Genomic DNA, 25169 nt, shown 5'->3' with positions numbered 1-25169 from the left:
TGACTAATATTGATAGTGGATTAGTAAAATATCTAATCTTAGCATATTTACAATTGGGGAAAGAACTTCCTATTTGTAGTGATAATCGAAAATATTTGCTTGCCTTTTTGTTAATATTTGATGATGTTGAATTGATAAAATTTTATCAGTCTATTAGCTGGATTATCTAACAGGTTTTATGGCCTTCTTTGAGAAAATATACGTGCAACCACTTAAAAATGTTGTAGTAGCTACTAATAATTCAAATCCATACAAGCCTGAATGAAATGGTTCGATCCAATTCTCGGCCATTATCGACTCGATCGCAGGTTGTAATACCAAGCTTCCAATATATATCATTTGTAACCCAGTGTTTACTTTGGACAATAAGTTGGGATGAACAGAAACTGTAGGAATAGATAAATTGATAAGTCTCTTAAATGTCTTTGGTGGTGGCAAAGTTACGTACCTATAATAGAATGCCATAAAACTCAACAACACATCTCTTCCAATAATTAAGCATGCAAGGTACAATGGCATGGATGATATATAACTTAATGATAATGTACATATGGTCATTAATAATTTGTCAGCCATAGGATCCAATATTGATCCAATAATTGATTTCATGTTATATTTCCTGGCAATGTATCCGTCAACAAAATCAGTTACACATGAATATACAAAAATTGATATTGCCAACCCAGATTGTTGATTTATTAAAAAATATCCTATTGCTGGAGCAGTAATTATTCTTGTAGCCGTTAGCATGTTGGGTATCGTATAAATATTTTCACGTAATAATGGTTGAAGTGGACTTAAGGGTTCTAATGGTGGTAATGGCTTTGACGTAGGTTTTGTCAATTTTTCTTGATCATCTAAATTTGTTTTTTTAGTTACATTTAGTATACGGGAAAACGTATGAAATTGAAGCTTACTGTGACTGAGTGGAGTAGCTAAGGCTCTTGCGGGAAGTTTAAGACTGGGTCCTTTGTAAATCGTAGATCTAGCATGTACTATGGATTTAAAGATTCCTTGGTAATTATACAATCGCAAACTCATTTTGGAAATATCTTCTATGCTTAATTAATATTAATTTTCAGGACAAGTCCTAGATAAGGACTATACAACCTTGTTTCTTAAAGAAGTCTTCAATGTAACAGAAGAGTTAAACCAATATTCCTGGAGTTCATTAAAACAATCTGTTTACTTTTTACATGTTCTTTTTACAGGTTATGATTTATATATATTAATATCAGATACATTCTAATTAGCTACAGCTTTTGGTAACCCTTTATCATTAATCAAGCTTTCTGTAGAATCTTGAGGGCCTTGGCCCACTTCAGTTAAAATAATTTTAGAAACACCCTTATATAATTCAGGATCTGCTTGAATATCCGAAGAGGTATCTAAGGTTTTAGTATCAAGCTTTTCCCAACCATTAACTTTATTGAAGTATTTGTAAATAAGTCCTAATACCTTCAGCTCATTTTCTTGTTCATAATAGATGACAGCATTTGGGCCAGCATCAAATGTGTAAGCAGCGATAATCTTACCTTCTCTCTTGTTTAATTCGTGGATTAATTTAATAATCTTCTTAGAAGTATCATTCAAGTAAAAAATTGGAGGAGTTGAATCCAAACATACAGCATGGAATGAATTGGAATCTTTCATTGTTAAATCACCAAAAGTAGCAAAATCTTTACGTAAAATAGACTCTTTCATTTCATCAAATCTTTTTGGAACAACTTCTTTGATTCTCCATTGGAATAGGTCAGAAGTAGCAACTGTAGTTTGCATACCTGAGGTGGAAGGGGTATCCTTCTTATCATCACTGACGACTAAAATCGCAGCCTTCATGTTTGGCCAGTGGCTCAATGGTGCAACTTCTACTGCCTTCGAATCTTCTCCGTTTGTTTCTTGGCCCATTTCCCAGGCGACATACCCACCAAAAAGTGAACGGCATGCTGAACCTGATCCCTTTCTTGCAATTTTAGAGATCTCGGACATATTTTGTGGTAATTGATACAATTTTGCAATAGAAACAACCAATGCGGCGAAACCTGCTGCCGAGGAAGCTAATCCTGCTGCGGTGGGAAAGTTGTTCTCTGAAACAATGTGTAAGCCAAACTGACTTAATTTGGGTATAGATGAATCTTTGGATTCCAATTCTTGTCTCAAGGATCTTAAGTCGGCTAAACAAGCTTTGGTTCTTTCTGATTCTAAAGATTCTAATTTCCCATTTAACCATAACTTATCTTCCTTGAAATCTTCTGAAGCTGCAACAGATGTCAATGTTCTTAAATCATTTTGTGATAAGGTGACAGAAATTGATGAATTAGTTGGTAAATTCAAAGACTTATCTCTCTTTCCCCAATACTTTAATGTCTGCGTTAAGTTAGTATCGAACCTCCAATTTTTAAATTACGATTCAAACATTGTACACATACAGCAATGTTTACAGGTGCCGTGGCCGATGCAGTGTAGACGGTCATTGTGGTGTGTTGCAAGCTAAATGGTATATTATGCTGTCAATCTTCGTTGAAATAAATTTCTGGACGTGTATTATTTTTTTCTTTGTGTAATTACATCTTCGTACCATTTTTCCATATATTAAAGTTATATTATTACAATTTACATACTTTAAAGAATACACTCCTACAAAAGCCAACGTCCTCCCTGTGGATATTGGGGATACAAGATTAAAATACTTAGTAAAGAAAGGCGTGTAACCAATAATAACAGGACAAATTTTTAAACAAAAAAACTCAGATCTTATCTAACAATTGATCATTTTTCGTTACTTAAATATAACGTTTCCTTTTAAAGTACATTAGTGCAGTGAGTCATTTATTTTCTAGTCCACTTCCATAATCTTGCTTTACAATCACCACTTCCTGTGGCAAAAATACCCTCTGTACCTTCCGAATTCAACGAAACAGCCACAGAAATAACAGAGTTACGGTGACCTTGCAACATTAATAATGGGTTACCTGAGATTTGGTCCCAGAAGATAACACCACGGTCCTTAGAACCAGATAAAATATATTCATTCTTAGGAGTTGAGCAGACAGACAAGACAAAATCCTTATGACCAATGTAGGTGACTTCACAAGATGACTTCTTTCCACTTGGATTATTAGAAACATTTGACTGTGGGTCTTGTTTGCCTTCTAAGTTCCATAACTTAACAGTTCTGTCCAAAGAACCAGAAGCAATTTGTTTACCGTTAGTTGAGAAAGCAACTGAGTAAACAGAGTCTTCGTGTCCATTTCCATTTTCATTACCAGAATCTAATCTTTCTACTAAGAAACCAGTGGTGGAATCCCAAACTCTAACAGTTCTATCTAAGGAACCTGCAGTGATCAACTGACCATCTGGAGAAACTGCAACAGTGGTAACACCATCTTCAATAGATAAAGTCAATGAGCACTGCGAGGATCTTAAATCCCAGATTCTAACAGTTCTGTCACCAGAACCAGAAACAAGTCTGTTGCCATCAGGAAAGAAATCTAAAGAATAAATATCTTGTTCATGACCACGTAAAATCTTAATTATTCTTTTGGTTTCCAAATCCCAAATTCTAATTAACTTGTCTTCAGCACCAGTAGCTAATAATTTACCATCAGGAGAGAAACAAACAGATCTAATATATAAGTCACCATTTGCATTTGCAGATGAGGATTGGACATTAGATTCGTTTGATTGGTTTTCGTTGTTGCTGTCATCATTGACACCATTGGATGAGTTATCATCAATCAATTTGGCAACCAATTCACCGGTTTTAACATTGAAAACTTGTGTAGTCTTATTACAACCTGTCGCAATGAACTCACCATTCTTGGAAAAACGAACACAACAGACAACAGAAGAGTGATCTAAAGAGTGAATCAAATCAACATCCAAATCACGACTGAAGGCAGGGTTATATAAAACATAATAATCAGGCTTTTGTTTCTTGAAATCAGGATTAGCCTTAGAGACATCTAAATCAGCCAAGAATGATGGAATCTCCTTGACGTGAGAAGCCTTTTGAGCTGGATTCACTATGTATTGAGTCTTGTCAATGATAGTCAACGCAGTAGATGTTTCTGGAGATGGTGGTTCCGCTGATGCTTGTGTAATAGTTTCATCTTTGGTAGCCTCAACCTTAGCAGTCTTTGGCGATTCTGGCTTGGCCTCTTGTTTGCTAGGAGATGGTTTAATAGGCGGAGGTAAAGTTTGGGACTGTGATACTTGCGGAACTGAAGCTTGTTGTGGAGGCTGTTGCTGCTGTTGTGGAGGTGGATAGTTACCAAATGGGGGTTGTCTATTTTCAATCCCGTTGAGTTTGCTTTGGTGTTGCTGAGCCTGTCTATCTCTATTTTCTAACTCGGTTTTCAATCTTAAGATTTCTTCCTCGTACGCCTCCTTAATCTTTCTGTGAGCCATTTCTAACTCGTACACAGTCTGCCTGATTTGTTGCATCTCCGCAGTCTGCTGGTTGTATTTCAAGTCGTAGTCCTCCTTCACCTGCTTGAAATTCGATGCCTCGTTCAACGCAAAGTCAAACTCCTGTTTCACGGCCTCTAATAACTCACTCAATCGTTGCTGGTGTTGTTGTCTCTGTTGATGTTGTTGCTGCTGTTGTTGAGCAGCAACTGCGGCTGAATTTGGTGTATATACCGACATCCTATCGCTGTTTTTGTTCTCGATGCTCTTCAATGATCCCTATAGAACTAGAATCGTTGGTATCAACTCAATCGTCTTCGTATTAATCAATTTGGTGTTGATGTATTTTTTTCCTGTTCCTCACTTCTCTGGGCGCTAGAACCGGGCAATAACAATTAATCAATCTGCAATTTAGCTCAATCTTTGTAATACCTGGGTAATGTCGACTGCTCTCGATTACCTATAACTTATACGTCCTATCTATGATCACTTGTCACGCTGTATAGAAGGATGTACTTATAAACAAAGGGTACCTAAACATATAATTTTAACAGACACTTTTTTCTTTCAATAAACAAGGGGTGCATCCGCTAACTGGCGAAAAGGCGTCGAAACAAAATTCTAGGGGGTGTAATTCACGTGACTATATTTTTCAAAATGCCGGACATAATTATACGCTAGTACAGTACAATAGGAGAGCCTCAAGCGATCAAGCTGTGGAATAATTGCGTGTAGACGTCCAGAAGTCGATATTCGAAGCAGGCCAATTAGGACAACAAGTAATAGTAACACATAGCACAATGGTACATTTGGGAAGTAAACCATTTCGAGGCAAAAAGGAGCAGGAAGCATACGACCGGACGTTTGGTGGGAGATACCAGAAGTTGTTGCGGAAGAACCACTTTTTATACTTTGGGTTGCCATTCATTATTTCGATTGTGGCAGGCTCGTTGTATTTGCAGAAGTTCACGGCGGTCAAGTGGGAGAAATACGATGAGAGATACAGACAGGTGGGCGAAGAGGAGATGTTGTCGATGATCGAGAAAAAGAGACCAGTGGACAAAAAGAACGATTATTATAGGTTGCAGGGGCTCTTGCATGACCACGAGAATGAGGTGAGCTCTAACGACGACTACGAGATCGTGAGAGTGAAGAGAAAGAAGGAGGACGAGCCAGTGTGGTGAGGGGTGGGAGCGATGAGATAGGCAGAAGTGCGTTGCTGGTGACGCAGAATGGCCATAATTCCAGACGATTCTTCCGAGGATTGAAAATCTGTACTTTGGGTCTTGGATAGGTATATCTCGATGTTTAGGTCCGCAGGTATACCGGTGTGTATAGTTATAGCAGGAAATCATGTAAATAAATATTCGGATCATCGCGCAGGTGAAAAAATTGGTATAAAAGTAGAATAGCTGTGAAAAGATAGCACTTACAATTATACAAATAGTAATATAAAATGGTTTCATTCAGTTGTGAGGTTTGTAACGATACCGTGTTAAAGAAGAAATTGGATCAACACAAGCAAAGATGTGGTGGTGCATACTACACTTGTATTGACTGTTCGGTTACTTTCAACGGTACCGAATACCGTCAGCATACTAGTTGCATCAGTGAAGCAGAAAAATACGAAAAGGGGTTATATAAGGGCAAAAAGAAACAACAGGTCCAAAACAAGCCTCAGGAAGTAGTCAAAGTAGAATCCAAACCAGAACCTAAGAAGGAAAAGAAAGAGTCCAAAAAAGAATCCAAAAAAGAAAAGAAGTCTACTACTGATTTATCCTCATACTTGAGTTCAAACAAGCAGGAAAGTTTATACAAGATCGTCAAGAAGATTTCGTCTGAAAAGAAGAAGGATAAGAAGGATATCTTGAAAAATTTACAATTGACCAAGCTCGACGATGGTTCAATTAATATTAGTTTCTAATTACTGTACAATAGTCATAGTCTATAAGATATTTAATACATAAACCTGGCACATGTTAGCTTTTGGCCCCTTTGTTCAAGGCCCTGTTCATTTTGGTGTAGAACTGGGAAAGCGTATTGTAGGGAAATGTTAAATTGTCGCAGAAGTAATCTGGCAACAAGTCCAATAACATTTTTGCATTATGTTTGGCATCAAGGATCTCATCATCCACGTCTATGTCATCGGTTTCGCTATCGTTGTCTCCCAATTCATTCAAAAAAGTAGGTACGTAGTTGATTTCTGCAGTTGATGTAAATTCTTTGGAGATAATTAATCTATAATCAATGGTTAACTCTGTTCCACTTCCATTTGTCGACGTTTGCTTGAGATCAAAATGGAACTTCGAATCATCCTCCTCGTAGTTAATTATTCTTAACCCAGTCAATAACTCCAACATGTCTAACGTTATGCCTATTGTTTCTAATTCCTTCGATAATTGATCCTGGTTTATTACCTCCTGCTCTTGCTTGGATGTTTTTTTCCTTCTGATTGGCGATACATACATGTTTTGTGTGTTGCTTCTGGGTTTTTTCATCGGAGTCTGTAACAGATCGTTCCCTGGCTTCTCTTCTAACAACTTGTCAATTATTTTTTGTTTGTTATTCAACTCTTGTTGCATGTCATTGATCAACAGGTTCTTTTGTTGTAATTGAAGTTCTGTTTTCTTCTTATAGTTCGTGAATATTTCATCTTGCTTTGTGTTGGTTAATGCATGAATTATTTTCATTAAATCATTATTATTCTGTGCTGACAATATGTCTTGTTCAGTTATATTAGTTGGATTAATTGTGGATAACATAGTGGTAGTATCAGGTACCGGCGTTGATGTCAAACTTTCGCTTAATATACCGTTGTTCTCATTCTTCTTATCTGCTCCGGATGTCTTACGTGTTCTACCCATTACTCTTACTTGTTGGCGTTTTCAAAGCATAAAAATTATGTTTATATAAATTTTGTGATGATTCTTAAAATCGCGTTAGTTTAATACTGGAGAATATCGATTTGATCTAGCGTACTAACAACTTTATATTAGAACTATACATATAAACGTAACATATGCTTCATGTCAAATTCTTAGGTTTGTCTTTCTATACTATATTCGACATGTTTTGGAGCTATGTTCAAAGTCTTCTTTGCAGCATTATGGACAATGGTATACATTCTCGAATATGTGGCATTGTAATTGAAATTCATACTTCATCGTCGTCGTATTAGAATAATTATCAGTAACCCCTGTAGAATTATATTACAATTACCACCAATCATATGTATCTAGTAACCATCAAATATTGTGCTATATTAAAGATCATATGGTCCATGTGGTTTAAGTCTTCCTATATCTTGATATAGGCATCATTTAAATACAACAATAGTAGCGTCCATGGTTCGTACATGTATAGTAGTCAAGTTCTCCTTCTATATCAGGAGACGTATACAAGGGATCTTCCCCCACAAGATGATGTTGTATTGGATGGCTTTCGTAATGTGCGCTCACTAAGAAAAAATCATCATCAACTTAACTTATCTCTATAACCAAATAAATCAATCAATAAGACCTTAGTAAGTAAAGACCGAATATAATATTATGTCTTTCTCTCCTGATATACTTAATAAAAAATTAAGCTCATTGCAAGAAACACAAGATTCAATTGTGACGATTTCACAATGGGTATTATTCCATCACAGACACAGTAAAGAAACAGCAGAGTTATGGGCTGCATTCATCCTTAATGTACCAGCTAATGGATCAACCAAGAAATTATCGTTATTATATCTCTGTAATGATGTTGTTCAACAAGCTAGACATAAACGGAAGATGGATTTCATTACAGAATTTTCAAAAGTTTTACCTAGAGTATTCAATAAGGTTTATAAGACGTTAGATCCAGCAATAAAACCAAAAGTAGATAGGTTGGTCAATGTCTGGTCTGAAAGGCTGGTATTTTCTTCGAATGATATCAAAGAAATGAAGAAAGCTATTGAATTGTCAAAAACCAATAAGCCGATGGAAATTAATGAGAATACTGGCTCTTCAAGTTCTTCAGTATTGGAAGCTCCAAAAGCTGCCATTGCTTCTGACCTTAAATTATTGAATAATGTATTTTTACATATGAACCAGCTCATCGATATACGTCAAGGAAATTTGAACCAAGTTGGAATCCAATCAAAGACCTATTTACCTACAGACCCATCAATATCTGATAATTTGCCATCTCCTAAAATATACATTTCAAAACTTAACGTCTTGGAAAAACTATGTTTAATGTCCAACAATAATATTGAAGAAATTAAGAAAGACAGGTTGGAAATATTAAAACAATTGGACAATTTAAGAACTATTGTATCTGATGGCTTACAAACCGATGACAGCAAAGTGAATATAATAAATAAAAGGTTAGAGAAACTTAATTCTACAAGAAGTGAACTACAAAGTATAGTGAATGAAGAGCAACCAGTATCACAATCTCGGGATGATGAAGAAGAACCATCACCCGAATTTGATGAAGGTGACGATGACGATGATGATATGATTCCAACTTATGAAAATGAAGATAGTGATGCAGAGGAAGATCGTCCACCCGCAAAAAAGGTTAAACACTCTCCTGAATCTTCAGGAAATTCTACTCCGTCTTCCACTAAAAAATCGGTTGCATTTTCTGAAGATATAGAAGTTAAAGAATACGACAGAGAAGATCAGACTGAAAATATTAAGATTATTAAAAGCGACGATGACGAAAATGGTGATGGGTTGGATTACATATATGATGATGATGATGATGATGATGATGACAAAAACCCAGTTTCTATTGACTTCGAGAGACATCATAAGGATGACTTGGAACTTAAACATGAACATGATCACAATAGTACTGATGATGATGGTTACGACCCTTCCTCACAAGGTGAAGATACCTCAGAATCTAATAGTTCATCAATGAATAATAGTGTATTAAATTTATTAGCTAAATTAGCATAATAATAGTCTCGATTTAAATAATTCTTAATTAATTAATAATGTGTCTTCATGTAGATATATTTTCATTCGAATGTTATGCAAGGTGTTTTGTTTATTTATCTCCTAGTTATGAATGCGTTAAATTTGATAAGTGATTTATAGAGTTTAGGTTTGATATTCCGAAATGTATGGAGTTGTCTAATTTGACTTAGGTTTGTAGACTTCCTTTGAAGTAGCCCAAGTGACGTGAACTCGTTATATAATTGTTTTCCTTCTTTTATCTTCAAGGAATCTGGTATTTTTCTATGCAAATCTTGTGCTAGGCTTTCTAATAAATTGTTTTTAGTATTAAGAACCGACTTCATGTTCGGTAATTCAGAAGTTAAACTTTTGATAACATTGGGCAGAAGTGTATCAAAGTGCTTATTCGTTCCAATATATAACAAATTCCTTGCCCTTGTACATGCAACATAGAATAATCTTGCCTTGCTTTGTGCATGAGTTTCCAGCGGGTCTAGGAGAAGTGAATCCCAAAATGACAGTGATTTAGGATTCTGCGCTACTCCGGCAACGAATACCACTGGAAATTCTAATCCTTTCGCAGTGTGTACAGTAGAAAGATTAATCATTTCTCTATCCATGGTTGGAACCTCGTCATTGTAACTTCGCAAAAAGTATTCTATAAACAGCTTCTCCGATCTCTTCAGTGGATTCTGTTCCATATAACATTCATATGAATATTTTAAAGACTTATTGAAAGCTTGCAAATATGATCTCAATAATCTTTTATAGTCTTTCTCCACATCAATACTGTCCGGGTGTTTGGAACTACGCTTTTTCGACAATTCTGGCAAGTTTAGATATTCTAGCAACCCCAGTTCTGTAAGCACGCGTAGTAATGAACTCAAGATTCGAGTCGGATTCTGTAAATCTTGATTGTTTTGAACCAAATCCCTTCTTACGGACTGAATCGAGTCCATAAATGACTTTAGGCGTAAAACTTCGTCACTATATTTGGGTAGTTTGTAAATATTCTTAATATCATACAACGAATTTTTATTCTTGTTAGCAGTAACTTCTTTCTTTTCAGCTTGTATATCTAGTAGCTCCAATTGATGTATCATGTATTCTTCTAATGCATTTTCTTTAGTTTGTAGTCCGGTACTTATTTTCCATTTGTTACTCAAGTTGAATAGCTTTGATATTCTAGAAGAGCTTCCAAATTTTTGGTCTAAAATCGATATGACACATAATAAACCAAAGTCTGAGCTAGGACCCTTATTTATCACATTTAAAATATCTAGTAAAATATGTACCTTGGATTTAATCCACAATGCTGACAGCGAAAATCTATTGCACTTAATATTATAAGTTTGCGTCAAGAACTTTGATATTTCTTCTATTTCTTTATTAGATCTTGTAAGAATTGCAAAATCAGATGGTTTTAATAACCCACCCAGTTCACAAATTAGTCTTGTAATTTCACTGGCTATGAAAGCATATTCGTCTCTATTTGAAGTGTGCTTACTGATAATTGGTTTGTAACCATGATCACGAATGGATCTAAGTTCATGAGATGGGTCATATAATCCGGCTGGTTTTAAGCAAATTTCTGTAACTGCATTCAATATTTCTGGAGTAATACGAAAGGACTCATTTATAGGGAGTTGAATAACTTCAGTACCTGGTATTTCAAGTTGAATTTTGTGAATTAATTCTGGCCTTGAGCCTAAAAACTCGTAAATACTTTGATTAGGATCACCTGCAATCGTTAAATGTTTTATGTCTCCCTTGTCAAAGCCAGATGTAGGGTATTCGATGACCGCTTTAACTACCAGTAATAATTGCGGGTGAATATCTTGGAACTCGTCGACAATTACAGCTTTGTAATTTTTTAGCTGAGGTATTAAGTTCTTACTTCCTTCAACTTGTGGTTGTAATGATAAATCCATAAGCTCCAATGCATTTACAAGCAAATCATGATATCTTATCATTCCATTGCTTTCCAAATACATAATCAACGCCTCTATATACTCCTTGCTAACCTTATACTTGTAAGCCGCCTGCGGTATAGTTAAGTTTCCACTTTTCACTGAAATAAGTAATTTTTCTAATGACGGTGGGGTCAAATTGCCTTCAACTGTCCTACCACTCAAGCTAATAGATTTTCCCAGAAATATATTAGAAAAGCTCCTCCAGCTTAAATCATCCATTAATGTCTTTTTCTTAAATGATGAAGAATATTGATCCCCATACTGATCTACTAAACCCCCACAAAAGGAATGAAATGTATTTATACTAATGCCATTGGTTAGATCCTCGCCTAAAGTATTGATAAGGTATTTTTTTAATGCATTTACCGATCTATTTGCCATAGAAAGCACCAAAATTTCATCTGGTTTTAACTGTCCAAGACTTATTAAGTACGCGATTCTCTTAACAATAGTACTAGTTTTACCACTTCCAGGGCCAGCCTTAACAACTAGTATCTTATTCATCTCCGGAGGAAATTCTATAACCTTAGCTTGAGACTCCGTAGCAAAAATTGGTAAATTCTCAGTCGGTACATTTAACAACGATTTGCACCTATCTTTATTTCTTGAATCTTCACTAACCCTAGCAATCAATTCATCCTCATCGTTAAAAATGGTATCTATATCTCCATCCTTACCATCAAAGGAGAAACTATTCATTATTTTGCAGTGGGATAATCAATAAAAGCTGCAATTTAGTACCAATTTGAACTTCTGAAATATACTGCGCGAAATATCTTGATATTTATACGCCTAGAGGTTTATAAACATATTAAAGCTCTCATATAATCTAAAGTAATCAGCTTAGCTATGAGTGCATTGGAAACTCTAAAGCAGATCTTAGAGAAAGATAAGGATAATGAGATTCAGCTAGCTGATGATGGAAATGTACAAAGCCTTAACAACCTTCAAAACTATATAGTTCATAAAAAGAAAGAATCGAATAATTTGAGTCAATTGTTGGAGCTTGTTAGAATTGAGTCATCTAATGAAGAAGCTAATACTTCATCACAAATAAGTTCACTTTCTGTCTCAGATTTGCATAAACTTATTGCACGATTTCAAAAATACCAAACTAATATCAAGACTCATAGGGAAAAATTAATGCCAATAAAAACCATCATAACAGACTTCAACACCGAATTAGAACAATTATCGTCGAGTTTAGCATCCTTACAACAGCAATCTAGTAGATTGTCTTCTGATTTGGATTTACAGCGTGCATCATCGGAAAAGTTGAACCCAATTATATTGGATCTCATGATTCCTCCTGATATAGTAAAATCTATAGTAAAGGATCTGATAGACGTACAATGGCTTGAAAATATAAGATTCATCAATGAAAAGATCCTTCTAATCTCAAGTGTGAAGTCTAACAAGGCAGACAAAAAATTGACAGAATTATACAAGGACTCTCGTGCATTTTCACAACTTGAATCGGGCATTAAACTTCTAGTAGCCAAATCCGTGGAAAGAATACGAGATTTTATTATCTACAATATCAAATTGCTTCGTTCCTCTCAAAATACTTCATCACAGAGTATTCAACAAAGCCTTCTTAATGTTAAGGAATTATTCGCCTTTATAAAAGTACATCATTCGGAGTTGGCAAATCAATTACAATTAGCATATATATATACAATGAAATGGTATTATCAAACTCGTTTTGCGAAATATTTATATGCTATAGAAAAACTTCATATTCGCCACGTTGATCTGAATTTGGTCTTAGGGAGTGGGCATAATGCTAATGATGAAAAGAGCTTGTTTGGTGGTGGGTTAAAGAATTGGTTGTACAGTGGTGGAAATAATCCAATGGGCTCTTCACAAACTAATACACATCTGCAACTGCAATCACAAGCACAACAGCTGCAACAATCGCAACTCAGTAAGCTTTCAATATCCGATTACTTACTGTCAATCGATAAGAGATTGCAAATACTTGAAGCTCGGGGTGATACCCCAGAACCACAGTTAGCTATTCCATCACAAATTGCTGAGACTACGCCATTTAATTATTGGTTGGAATTTATTTATAACCAATGGTCCATTGCCCTTATTGATAACATTGTAGTAGAGTACTTGTTTATGGTTGAATTCTTCTATCAGGGAGACGAAAAGTTTTGTAATGTGGACACTTTGAAACGAAACTCTAGAGAAAATGACAGTACTTCTACTGGGAACTCACAAAAGAATGATTGGTCCCATGTAATGTTTTCAAACGTATATAAAATGGGTTACGATTTTGTCAGCTGGTTGATCAGTCATCAACCATCTCCTTATTTGACTGGAAGAAATAATGCTTCCATCACAACATCTTCTAATCCCCAGAGAATGAACACAGGCTCAAAGGCATCGCTACAGGGAACATGCGATGGATATGCGGTGTTGTTAATGATACGGTTAGTCCAAAAGGCACAATCTCTCCTCCATAATGAATTTCATATTCCAGTACTTGATGACCATTTGAATTCTGTATTACTTTTATTATGGCCACATTTTACGAAGATAATTGACCTCAATTCTGAGTCTATGAAAAAGCTAATAATGTATTCTGGTTCCTCCAAATCTAAAGAGGTTCATTTAGCACCTGTCAGCGTGACGCAACAGTTCTCTCAATTTTTGCTGGGCTTGCTAAAATTAGCAGCGGTAACTACTGATAAGAAAGATGATAATGACGATACGTTCAGAGGCGAACCATTGTTTACTTCTATTACTAGGTTGAGAAACGATTTTGAGAACGTACTTACCAAATTAAGTAGCCACTTATTTGGCTCCGGAAGAAGTAAATCTACTGAAAAGGAAATTTTCCTATACAATAATTACTTCTTGGTGGTAAATATCTTAAAAAATGAAAACCTTGCAGACGGTGTTCCCAATGCTTTTATTGACGAACAGATTAAGCATTTCGAGATGCTATGTGACGCTTACAAGAAATACTAATTAATAATTTTCTTTGCACTATATATAGTTATAAATCACAGAGCTTAGAAAATAACCCACAAAGTTGTAAGTACGAAGATACACCTTCTAAAACTCTCATGTGTACAAAACCTATTTCCTTTATCATATCTAAACGCTTCAGCTCGCTTATTCCTGGTAATGTTTTAGCTACCCTGAACGACAGTGTAACAATATCTATAGCTGAATAACCTTTATCCCATAAATTATCTAATAACTCAAGAGCGTCGTCAATATTTCCTCCTTTACTTGAGCAACAACTTGCCAAAATTTTCTTGATAACCAATGGATGAGGCTGGTCAACGATTTTAAATACATTAACATCATTTACAAACCCAAACCCTGCGACTGTACTTTGTAAATTGTTGATGGCCTGCCTCATATCACCTTCTGCAGTGAAAATTAAGGCTTGCAATCCCTCAGAATTATACTTAACATCCTCCAATTTAGTTATTTCTAACAAGCGTTCTAATACTTGCTCATCAGATAACTTAGTATAACGCAATATGGCACAACGAGATTGTAATGGCTCTATAATTTTCAGCGATTGATTACAAGCAAATGCAAATCTAGTGGTATTGGAATAAATTTCCATTGTTCTTCTCAATGCCTGTTGAGCACCAGGTGTCATGGAATCAGCTTCATCCAAAATAATTATTTTATGTCTTCCAGCTGGTAACAGAATCTTTGTCTGTGCAAACTGTTTAATTTTATTACGAACAACATCAATACCTCTATCATCTGATGCATTCAACTCTAGAGTAGCCTGATGGTATAACTCAGGCCCTAATAATTCATATGCAAGACAATGTATTGACGTAGTTTTACCTATACCTGGCAATCCAGAAATGATCATGTGTGGCATATTTCCATCTTCGACTAATAGCTTCAATCTTTCCACAGTTTCTTCGTTTCCCACTATATCATCCAATTTATGGGGACGGTACTTTTCCACCCATGGTAATTCAAGAGAGAGAGAAAAATTCTTTGCCATGTTTATATATATCCTTATCACTAACTATCAGAATATTTAAAAAAATTGTACTTAAGGACGCGTATTTAAAATATCATTACGTTCAAATTTTGTGAGCTTGAGAATGTCTATAAATTTCTTCGACGGTCTATCTATACTTTATTATACATTATGGAATACATATAGTCTTGATTACTTACTCTTATTCTCATTGTTTGTGTCTTTTAATTCGGCAGGCTCTTTTTCTTTTTTGCTCTTGTTCTTAGCCTTCTGATCATTCTTCTTGGCCATAATCGGAGCAGAAGTACTTAAGAACTTTACAGCTGGCTTTCTGAAGACGCCAGGTACTTGCAGGTCATTTTCAGAAAAAAGATGGTCTAACCATGGAGCTTCAACGTCCTTGACTTCGGCCTTTATTAATTCGTAGAGAGCTTGTGCTTGTTCAATATTATCTGAAAGACCTAAGATACTTGCATTCTCGATTTTCAATATGGACGAAAGCCTAGACATACTTCCTCGAGGTAGTTGTATTAGCTTTACTCTATCATTGACAGAAGTAGAAGATGTAAATGCAAGTACGGGGAATGGATTTGTCAATAATGACGATGTAATATCGTACTTAGCAACAAAGACATACTTAATATACGGAGAAGGATCCGAAATGCGTTGCTTCTTATGTTTTTTAGACTTATTACTTAATATTTGTCTGTGTCTTGATGCCTGGGTTTCTAATGCTTTGATGGTAGAATTAAATCCAATCGTTATTTCTTTACGAATTTCTGGAATGTCAGTAGTTTTCATTTTGGAGTTATTGTTCTTTTTTGCTTCAGCAACCAACCCATTATAAGATCCTAAATTAGATAGAATTTGGCTGAGATGTTCTAGTATGGTATTTGAAAGTTCTGGTGATATATATGGCCATAATTTTGTCTGCGTATATGGGTTATCAAGTATTGGTTTAAAAACTTGCCTGCGTCTTTTCTCTGTATCCTTTAAAGATCCTGATATCGCATTGGATGACTTATTCTTATTCTTCTTGTTTTCTGACATCTATTTGACATTTAAATTAATTAAACGTAAGCTGGAAGTGATTTCACTTAGTACAAAATCCAAAATCGATGGAGTTTTTAATGTCGCAAAATTTGATAATATTTCTATTCATTTTCTTTTAATTTTATGTAGAACACTATACAAATACAGATATAATTAGAGCAATAATATTAAATACAAAATCTTTATAAAAGTTAGTTGCCATCCTTCTTTTCGTCCTTCGATTTACTCTCAGATTCTGGGGAATACAGAGGCGAACCTGGTGAATATTGTGGTGATGTTGGTGAGTATTGAGGTGAGGTTGGGGAATACTGAGGTGATGTTGGAGAGTATGATGGGGAAGTAGGTGAGTATGATGGTGAAGTTGGGGAATACTGAGGTGATGTTGGTGAATATTGAGGCGAAGTTGGTGAATAACTTGGCGAGGTTGGTGAATAACTTGGGGATGTTGGTGAGTAACTTGGCGAGGTTGGTGAGTAACTTGGGGAAGTTGGTGAGTATGATGGCGAAGTTGGTGAGTAACTTGGAGATGTAGGTGAGTATGATGGCGATGTTGGCGAGTATGATGGTGAAGTTGGTGAATAACTTGGCGACGTAGGTGAATAACTTGGTGATGTTGGTGAGTATGATGGTGAAGTTGGCGAGTACGATGGTGATGTTGGTGAATAACTTGGTGATGTTGGTGAGTAACTTGGTGACGTTGGTGAGTAACTTGGTGACGTTGGTGAGTAACTTGGTGACGTTGGTGAATATGTTGGAGAAGTTCCGCCGTAACCTGGAGAGGTAACACCACCAAAAGATGGTGATGTAGCACCATAAGAGAATGGCGAAGTAGGCGATGGGGACGTAGCTTGACCACCGTAAGATGTAAGAGCACCTGAACCATCAGAAACTGGTGCAGTATGAATTGGTGAGAACCCAGCACCTTCTTCAAACTGAATCTTATCATCTTGCATTTCGTAGTCCCTGTAAGGAGTAGCACCTCCATCGTCTGCGTATTCTCCAGCCTCATTACCAGCTGCTGCAGTAACTGCAATGTTAGAAGGTGCAGTTTGCAACATCTTGTCATCAACCATAACATCGAAAGCACCCGTACCCAATGGGGCCATTTGACCTAACATCACATTTTCGGATATACCACGACAATCATCTAATTCAGCGGCAGCACCGGCTTCAAGTAAGATTTCAACAGTTTCTTCGAATGAACAACGCATCAAGGCACCAGTATCAGATCTGTTAATACCGTGACGAGTAATCGCCATTAAGTGACCACGAGACGTCATAACATCAACCAATAACGCCATATGACGATAGTTGACATACGAACCATCGAACGCAATAACATTAAGAATTTCCTTGAATAATGCAGTACGAGTAGCCTCAATACCCAAAACAGAAAGAATTTCAATAAAGTTATTAGAATAAGTACGGGAAGCGTCAACGCCTGGAACAGCCATAACATCGGCTAAATTTACTCCATCAGTTTCCAAAACCCATTCTTGACTTTGTTTGAATTCACCAGTGGCATCTGGAGAGCTTACCTTATGTTGCATCATAAAGACTCTTGTAATACCAGGAATACCACGTAAAGAAATAGATTCTAACATATGAGATTCAATACGTTTCAATATTTGATCTTCTTCTGCATCAGCATCTTCATCCAACGATTTTGGATCACGAACAACACGACAACGAATAATTAACTTATCTGCTGTATCATCGGACCAAATAACAAATAAATCTTCCCCGAAGTTTTGAGAGATCTTCTCAGCAACTTGAGACATTGTCAATTGTTTATCCAACATCTTGGCACGATCTAATTCAAGACGAAGTAACCATGGAGATTGCTTCTCAATAGATTCTTCGACCTTTTCATCAGGAATAGCAAAATAAGCCTCGACAGTATCGTAATCTTCTTCGATAACGGTACTTCTAGGATCTGGATCGTAGAAAATTTCAGTGGCAGATGTCACGTTCTTTAAGGTTGTGTGCTCAATGGCAGATTGAGCAATCTTTGCCTTTTCAATGTCAGCGGCACTTTCCTTTTCTAAGTAAACAGTAAGCGCAGGAGTTTTAATGTTCTTGGCAACATTAAGAATTTCCTTAAGACGAGGAACACCCAAAGTAACATTCTTTGAAGAAACACCCGCATAATGGAAAGTGTTCAAGGTCATTTGAGTGGCTGGTTCACCAATAGATTGAGCTGCAATTACACCAACCATTTCACCAGGATGAACAATAGACTTTTGGAATTGAGTCTCAATTTCACCCATAACCCATTCAAATGAAATTCTATTCAATTTAAATTCTTCGATAACACGACGTGTTGCTAATCTAGAACGTAACAAACATTGGAATAATAATGTTGCATTTTCTTGTGCTTCCCTTGTTAATGCTGTTTTACCACGAATGACTAAAAGCTTAGTACAAAGGTCTTGAACACCACGAACGACTTCGTCTAATCTCAAGTCAGATGCTTTATGACGACCATTGTGGAATATTTGCTGAGCATTCTGAATAATACGACGCAAATTAACTGGTAATGGCCAGTTAAAGTCACCATTTGGAAAACAGACTTCTCTCAAGTAACGACGGTCGGATTCTAATTGTCTGTACTCTTCGTCTAACACTTTTTGAAGCTTTACGTCACCCTTGATTTCTTTACCAGATTCTAACAATGATTCTCTTATAGATTTGGTTGGATCCAAAACATCGACACGATATCTCTTTTCGAAATTTTCATCGGATCCAGGTATAGTATCAACTGATTGTTTTTCTACCTGTGTACCGTCAATACCATCTTCACCATAAACGAATTGTATGATATCACCTAATGAATTTCTTGTAGAGCCATCATAATGAACCATAATATCTTCTAAGGCTTTAACTAAACGACGTTGAATATACCCTGTTTCTGCAGTCTTAACAGCGGTATCAATAAGACCTTCTCTACCTGCCATAGCATGGAAGAAAAATTCTTGTGGAGTTAAACCTCTCAAATAAGAGTTTTCAACGAAACCTTTAGATTCTGGAGAATAATCATCTTTGGTGAAATGGGGCAAGGAACGATCAGCAAACCCGAAAGGAATACGTTTACCTTCAACGATTTGTTGTCCTACACAAGCAGACATTTGAGAAATATTAATAAACGAACCCTTAGATCCTGAAACCACCATTTGTTTGACATTATTTAAATCCTTCAAATTCATTTCTGCTGAACGACCAGCTGTATCACGAGCTTGATTTAAAACACGAGAAACATTATGTTCAAAGGACTCACGCAATGTCATACCTGGTTCTGGTTCCAACTGATTCAGTTGCGCATCCAAAATAATTTCTTGCACTTTATCCTTGGCTTCTTGGATAGTAGTAGTAACATCTCTCATAGTACTAGAATCGGCAATAGTATCACCAATACCAATAGAAAACCCATTATGTAATAACCAAAAGTTTACAACTTTTTGAATAGAACTGAATAATTGTGCACAAACTTGAGGACCTTTTTCTCTCATTACTGTGTGAATTAAACCACCACCGGTAGCACCGACAGTCTTTTTATCTACAACACCAAACATAATTTCACCATCAACAATTAACATACCATTATCTTTAGGACTTAATAGATTCTTTCCGTCATCAAATCTTTGTAAATGGATACCCTTAGGTACTGCCATAGATAATAATTGCTTACCAGTCCATAATGGCTTTGGACTAACAATAGCTGGTGGTGGAATGACACCATCCCAGTTTGGAATCCAATATAACATATTCATGACTTGATCATACTCAATGAAGTTATCACGTAAAGTCATCTTTCTAATACCACACAAAGTATCTTGCACAATACCCATAACTGGCTTATTTGATTGAGGAGAAACAATTTGCAACGGAACTGCACAGATCTGTGACAATTCTGCTCTTGTTTCCTGCGATTGAGGAACATGCAAGTTCATTTCATCACCATCAAAATCAGCATTATATGGAGAAGTGACAGACAAATTCAACCTGAAAGTAGAGTATGGCATGACTTTGACTCTATGCGCCATCATAGACATTTTATGTAATGAAGGTTGACGGTTAAATAAAACTGGATCATCATCCATCAAATGACGTTCAACTTTCCAACCATATTGCAATGCAATATCCCCTGCTCTCTTATTATATCTTAAATCAATACGATCACCGGTATCTCTAATAACATATTTGGCACCTGGGTGCTCATTTGGACCATTACGAACATATTCAGTCAAACGGTGAATGTTGTAAGGGGTGACGATTTCGGGGTAAGATAAGGTTCTTGCAATAGATATTGGGACACCAACTTGGTCTAAATCAAGATTTGGATCACCAGAAATGACAGTACGGGCCGAAAAGTCAACACGCTTACCCATCAAGTTTCCTCTAAGTCTCCCTTCTTTACCCTTTAATCTTGCTCTAATAGACTTAATTGGACGTCCTGTCTTTTGAAGAGCTTGTGGTTGACCTGCAATGTCATTATCCATATAGGTGGCTACGTGAAATTGCAACAACGCTTCAAATTCACTGATAACGTGTTGTGGCGAACCATCCATTTCTAACCTTTGAACATTTATATTAGCCTTTAAGACATCTGCCAATTTGAAAGTCAAATCATCTTCACCTCTAGCGGTGTCATTAAATGCAATAGATGGTCTTACTGGTGGTGGTGGGACAGGCAACACAGTGATTAACATCCATTCGGGTCTGGCATAATCCTCATTAAAACCCAATCTATAACAATCTTGTGAATTTATATGCTTGAAAACACTCAAAATTTCTGATGGAGTTAATAAACGACGCTCTGGTTGTTCATTTTCATCAAAATTCTTATTCTGCTTCCAAGTACCCCATAATTTTAACCCATCTCTACGAACGGTAGGTTGTGTATGACCACATCCACCTTTACTTGGTTGGTCGGACTTCCACGATGGATCATCTTCGCTGGTGACGTTGTCTGCTTCACAGATCATCTTGGACTTACACAAGTTCCATACCGCATTGAATCTCTTCTTTGGATCTCTTATTTTGATAGCTTGGGACATGGCAAGGTTTGATTCATCTAGTAATAACTTACCACAGTGCATACAAACACACTCACAAACTTTCTTAATTTTGGCGATAAAACCAATATGAAAAACAGGTTTGGTTAATTCGATGTGACCAAAATGACCAGGACATTCAGCCATATCTTCACCACATGTTTGACACTTGAAATTACGATCAATGGAACCTAATCTTGGATCATTTAACCCGGCTTCTCTTGGCTTCTTTGTACTTTGGTCAATAGTCTCTGGATATTCGATTTTGGCAACGGAAATTGCACGCACCTCTTCTGGAGACAACAAACCAAATTGAACTTCCTTCACTGAGCGGAGAGGCGCACTGGAATATGGAAATTGTCGACTCATTGTTTTATCACTATGATTATTATGAAATAAACGTTAATAAAACTATTCTTTTTTTTATAGTTATTTTTTTATTTTTTTTCCTAACTTAAACAAGCAGATATATCAACTATTACTGGCAGTTAACTTCAATGAAAATTTGTCTCTTGTAATAAATATCTGTAATAAATAAATTAAAATTAATTTAAACTCAATCAAAGTATTAGTTTCCTTGTTAAACCTTTTGTTCCTATAATATTACCTTTATTATAGTTTACGCAATCAAATAAATGAGTGCTTTTGAATTATCTATGACTTTATACAGATTAAATAGTATATGCAAATTGGAAGTGGTTTTTGAGATTATACCCTAATATCAAACAAACGCTATTTGAATTAATTGAACAAATAACAAGCTATGTATTCAGGCTTCTATGGATAATATAGAATGGAGGTTGGATAGATAATTAGGTTGCAAGTTGGTAAGTTAATCTATGGAGAACACAACCTTGTTTAGTTTTGCTTATTATTACACTAATTTTCAGGTTCGCTGGAAGTGGCGACGAAAAATTACCCCGGTCTATTTTTTACACACATACATACTTAACAAATTTATTATTGCGTAATTTTCAGTACTAAGTTAAACGATCTTTATTACATCTATTTAAGAGAAGAATTTGGACATAGCTTTCTTTTGTTTATCACGACGGACTTTAATGGTAGTTTTGACCTCTTGTAAACCTTTTAAAATAGCAGCATCACCAGGAGACAAAGCTAAAGCTTCTTCCAAGGACTTTTGGGCCGATTCTTCGTCTTTTGCAAGTAAATAACCCATACCCTTACGGTACAAGGCCTTTGCCTTGGATTTATCGTCAATGACTTCAACTTCTAATGCATTAGATGCTGCGTTGATAGCTTTCTTACCGTCCTTCAATTTTAAGGCGACCAAAGCAGCGTTTAAGTAGCATGACAATTTTAAAGCGTGCAATTTAGTCAAGTTTTCCTCGGACAAGTCTTCAGGAAAGTAATCGTTTAAGAAGCCAGAGGCTTTATTGTACTTTGTGTATGCAACTTCGGAGTTTCCCTCTTTTAATTGTTTGGTTCCAATATCCTTCAAAGTGGTGACGGCTTTAAAGACTGAGTCTGGGTCGTTGACGTTAATATTGTCATCGTCTGCCATAACTTCTTCGTAGATATCTCCGGTACCATCGTCCACACTTGATGCAGCTGGTACATAGTCAGATGGTAATTCGCCACAGTCAGAGATTATCCAATCTTCGACTGGTTTATCGTTGTCGCCCTTGTCGCATCTTTCAAGTTGACGTACAATAGATTTACCTTGTACTACTTCACCAAATACCACATGCTTACCATTCAAATGTGGAGTTGGCACCGTTGTAATGAAAAATTGAGACCCGTTTGTATTTGGTCCCGCATTAGCCATAGATAATAAGAACGGCTTGTCATGGGTCAATTGGAAATTCTCATCTTCGAATTTCTCTCCGTATATTGATTCACCCCCAATTCCTGATCCGTGGGTAAAATCACCACCTTGGCACATAAAATCTTTAATAATACGGTGGAAGATAGATCCTTTATAATGAAGTGGTTTTCCTGAGCTTTCTGAGGCTCCCTTTTCCCCAGTACATAATGCTCTAAAATTTTCAGTCGTTTTTGGAACTACATCGTTGTATAATTCAAACACAACACGTCCTTTTGGCTTTCCGTTAGCGGAAATATCAAAAAATACCTTTGGGCGATTCAATTTGTCACTCATTGTAATTTACTTATCTTTCGTTGATGTTTAGTGGGTGTCAATAAAATTGGGTGTAAATGTATACTTATATCAACCACACTCAATTTCTAGAAACCCATAGAAATTTTCCTGCACATATTTTTCATGAAGCAGAACTCTTGCAACATGAATTACCCTATCTAGTACCTATATAACACATATGTTATTTGTTTATTGAGTTTATTAGATAAATTTTTATACTCTGAATACAGAAGAGCTATCAATAAGTGATCTGGGATTTTATATGAATTTTTAATTATTTGTACAATTTATTTTGAATTTTTACCATTTTTATGAATTTCTTCAAATGGATGTGAAAAAAAATATTCCTACAAGCTAATTACAAGTAAATGTACCAAAATAGAAGTAAACTAAAAATTGAATTGTGGATTACAATGAAATTAAAGCCAAAGCTGATACATCAAGAGAATTACGGACTAATGTAAATGTGGGCAACGGGCCATATTATTCAAGCTATATATTGTTAGAACTGAAGTACTATGTAGCAATTATTGGTTGGGTCTGTAAGGGGATAGAAATAAATTAACGACATTATTTTGCAGCTTGTCTCACTGGATCGAAATATGCATGAGCCATAGCTTCCTTTGCTGTTAATCTTTCTTGATGATCATATCTCAATAATTTATCAATAAAATCAAGGAACTCCTCCGAAACGAGATGCTGATTATTCTCGTTTATGAATCTCTTCCAAGGTCTTCTATTATAATAACCCAAGTCTTCATAGTCATCACTCAAGGTTAAATTATAGGTTTGTAAGTATTTATTAAGATCGTCAGAACCCAAAACTCTAACAATTTGTACCAACTGATCAGTGTTAGAATTACCATGGAAAAATGGCTCTTTTTTAAACACCATTGATGCTAACATACATCCATAGGACCATAAATCCAAAGAGTAATCATATAATCTGAAGTCGACTAATAGTTCAGGACCTTTGAAATATCTGGATGCAACTCTAACGTTGTATTCAGTCCCAGGGTGGTAGTATTCCGCCAAACCCCAATCAATTAACCTCAAAATCTTTTTATCATGATCAATCATAACGTTATGTGGTTTGACGTCTCTGTGCATTATACCCATCGAATGAGAGAAATCTAAAGCTTTCAATAATTCGTACATGTAAAACCTTATATCGTAATCAGTGAAGGTAGGATACAAAGTTCTGAAATCAATGTTATTTACATTTTCGAATATTAAAGCAGGAGTTTTCAGTTGTGGCTCTCTTACTATATCGAAGAGCCCAATCACATTAGGTCCTGAGACCAAGTTTTTTAAAATGGATATTTCTCTCTTAATCTTTTTTCTCTTAACTGGCTTTAACACTTTAATAACACATTTTTCACCCTTTTCTAGGTCTATACCCAAGAATACCTCAGAATATTTTCCCCTTCCTAATTTTTTAATGATTTCGTAGTTGTCCTGCGAGTTCCACTTAATGTTCACATTCTCATAATCCCAATATGATTGTGGTTTAGAAGCCAATACATCCGCATAAACCTTTGATATTGATGTATTTACGCTATTTGATGTCATTTTTGTTGTAGTTTTGTTAGCAGATGTTGAATAGCGAAATGTAAGGTTAATTATTATATAAATGAATATTAA

General features: G+C 35.9%; 14 protein-coding genes across 14 annotated transcripts; 4 read left to right on the top strand and 10 right to left on the bottom strand.

Annotated features, from left to right (window-relative positions):
- Positions 1-162: 162 nt before the first annotated feature.
- AC631_03616 (cardiolipin synthase) lies at positions 163-1041 on the bottom strand (the record flags this gene model as incomplete). Its single annotated transcript, XM_015612445.1, has 1 exon — positions 163-1041. One exon carries the CDS (start codon positions 1039-1041, stop codon positions 163-165), a length of 879 nt encoding a protein of 292 aa, XP_015466727.1.
- Positions 1042-1245: 204 nt separating this feature from the next.
- Positions 1246-2474, bottom strand: MVD (diphosphomevalonate decarboxylase; the record flags this gene model as incomplete). The annotated part of the gene is made up of 2 exons (XM_015612444.1): positions 1246-2367; positions 2430-2474. 2 exons carry the CDS (start codon positions 2472-2474, stop codon positions 1246-1248), a joined length of 1167 nt encoding a protein of 388 aa, XP_015466726.1.
- A 355-nt stretch (positions 2475-2829) lies between these two features.
- On the bottom strand, positions 2830-4650 carry TUP1 (chromatin-silencing transcriptional regulator; the record flags this gene model as incomplete). The annotated part of the gene is made up of 1 exon (XM_015612443.1): positions 2830-4650. The coding sequence occupies one exon, from the start codon at positions 4648-4650 to the stop codon at positions 2830-2832; it is 1821 nt and encodes a 606-aa protein (XP_015466725.1).
- A 560-nt stretch (positions 4651-5210) lies between these two features.
- AC631_03613 (uncharacterized protein) lies at positions 5211-5594 on the top strand (the record flags this gene model as incomplete). The annotated part of the gene is made up of 1 exon (XM_015612442.1): positions 5211-5594. One exon carries the CDS (start codon positions 5211-5213, stop codon positions 5592-5594), a length of 384 nt encoding a protein of 127 aa, XP_015466724.1.
- A 272-nt stretch (positions 5595-5866) lies between these two features.
- AC631_03612 (uncharacterized protein) lies at positions 5867-6334 on the top strand (the record flags this gene model as incomplete). The annotated part of the gene is made up of 1 exon (XM_015612441.1): positions 5867-6334. The coding sequence occupies one exon, from the start codon at positions 5867-5869 to the stop codon at positions 6332-6334; it is 468 nt and encodes a 155-aa protein (XP_015466723.1).
- A 55-nt stretch (positions 6335-6389) lies between these two features.
- On the bottom strand, positions 6390-7274 carry AC631_03611 (uncharacterized protein; the record flags this gene model as incomplete). Its single annotated transcript, XM_015612440.1, has 1 exon — positions 6390-7274. The coding sequence occupies one exon, from the start codon at positions 7272-7274 to the stop codon at positions 6390-6392; it is 885 nt and encodes a 294-aa protein (XP_015466722.1).
- A 684-nt stretch (positions 7275-7958) lies between these two features.
- On the top strand, positions 7959-9350 carry AC631_03610 (uncharacterized protein; the record flags this gene model as incomplete). Its single annotated transcript, XM_015612439.1, has 1 exon — positions 7959-9350. The coding sequence occupies one exon, from the start codon at positions 7959-7961 to the stop codon at positions 9348-9350; it is 1392 nt and encodes a 463-aa protein (XP_015466721.1).
- Positions 9351-9445: 95 nt separating this feature from the next.
- Positions 9446-12022, bottom strand: HMI1 (ATP-dependent 3'-5' DNA helicase; the record flags this gene model as incomplete). Its single annotated transcript, XM_015612438.1, has 1 exon — positions 9446-12022. The coding sequence occupies one exon, from the start codon at positions 12020-12022 to the stop codon at positions 9446-9448; it is 2577 nt and encodes an 858-aa protein (XP_015466720.1).
- A 150-nt stretch (positions 12023-12172) lies between these two features.
- On the top strand, positions 12173-14305 carry VPS52 (Vps52p; the record flags this gene model as incomplete). Its single annotated transcript, XM_015612437.1, has 1 exon — positions 12173-14305. The coding sequence occupies one exon, from the start codon at positions 12173-12175 to the stop codon at positions 14303-14305; it is 2133 nt and encodes a 710-aa protein (XP_015466719.1).
- A 28-nt stretch (positions 14306-14333) lies between these two features.
- Positions 14334-15317, bottom strand: RFC4 (replication factor C subunit 4; the record flags this gene model as incomplete). The annotated part of the gene is made up of 1 exon (XM_015612436.1): positions 14334-15317. The coding sequence occupies one exon, from the start codon at positions 15315-15317 to the stop codon at positions 14334-14336; it is 984 nt and encodes a 327-aa protein (XP_015466718.1).
- A 171-nt stretch (positions 15318-15488) lies between these two features.
- On the bottom strand, positions 15489-16346 carry POP3 (Pop3p; the record flags this gene model as incomplete). The annotated part of the gene is made up of 1 exon (XM_015612435.1): positions 15489-16346. The coding sequence occupies one exon, from the start codon at positions 16344-16346 to the stop codon at positions 15489-15491; it is 858 nt and encodes a 285-aa protein (XP_015466717.1).
- A 194-nt stretch (positions 16347-16540) lies between these two features.
- On the bottom strand, positions 16541-21772 carry RPO21 (DNA-directed RNA polymerase II subunit RPB1; the record flags this gene model as incomplete). The annotated part of the gene is made up of 1 exon (XM_015612434.1): positions 16541-21772. The coding sequence occupies one exon, from the start codon at positions 21770-21772 to the stop codon at positions 16541-16543; it is 5232 nt and encodes a 1743-aa protein (XP_015466716.1).
- Positions 21773-22412: 640 nt separating this feature from the next.
- Positions 22413-23525, bottom strand: CPR6 (peptidylprolyl isomerase; the record flags this gene model as incomplete). The annotated part of the gene is made up of 1 exon (XM_015612433.1): positions 22413-23525. One exon carries the CDS (start codon positions 23523-23525, stop codon positions 22413-22415), a length of 1113 nt encoding a protein of 370 aa, XP_015466715.1.
- A 570-nt stretch (positions 23526-24095) lies between these two features.
- On the bottom strand, positions 24096-25097 carry CKA1 (casein kinase 2 catalytic subunit; the record flags this gene model as incomplete). Its single annotated transcript, XM_015612432.1, has 1 exon — positions 24096-25097. The coding sequence occupies one exon, from the start codon at positions 25095-25097 to the stop codon at positions 24096-24098; it is 1002 nt and encodes a 333-aa protein (XP_015466714.1).
- Positions 25098-25169: the final 72 nt, after the last annotated feature.

This window comes from Debaryomyces fabryi (assembly GCF_001447935.2).
Source record: "Debaryomyces fabryi strain CBS 789 chromosome Unknown contig00080, whole genome shotgun sequence".
NCBI lineage: Eukaryota > Fungi > Ascomycota > Pichiomycetes > Serinales > Debaryomycetaceae > Debaryomyces > Debaryomyces fabryi.
This window is presented reverse-complemented; position numbering and strand designations above follow the sequence as displayed.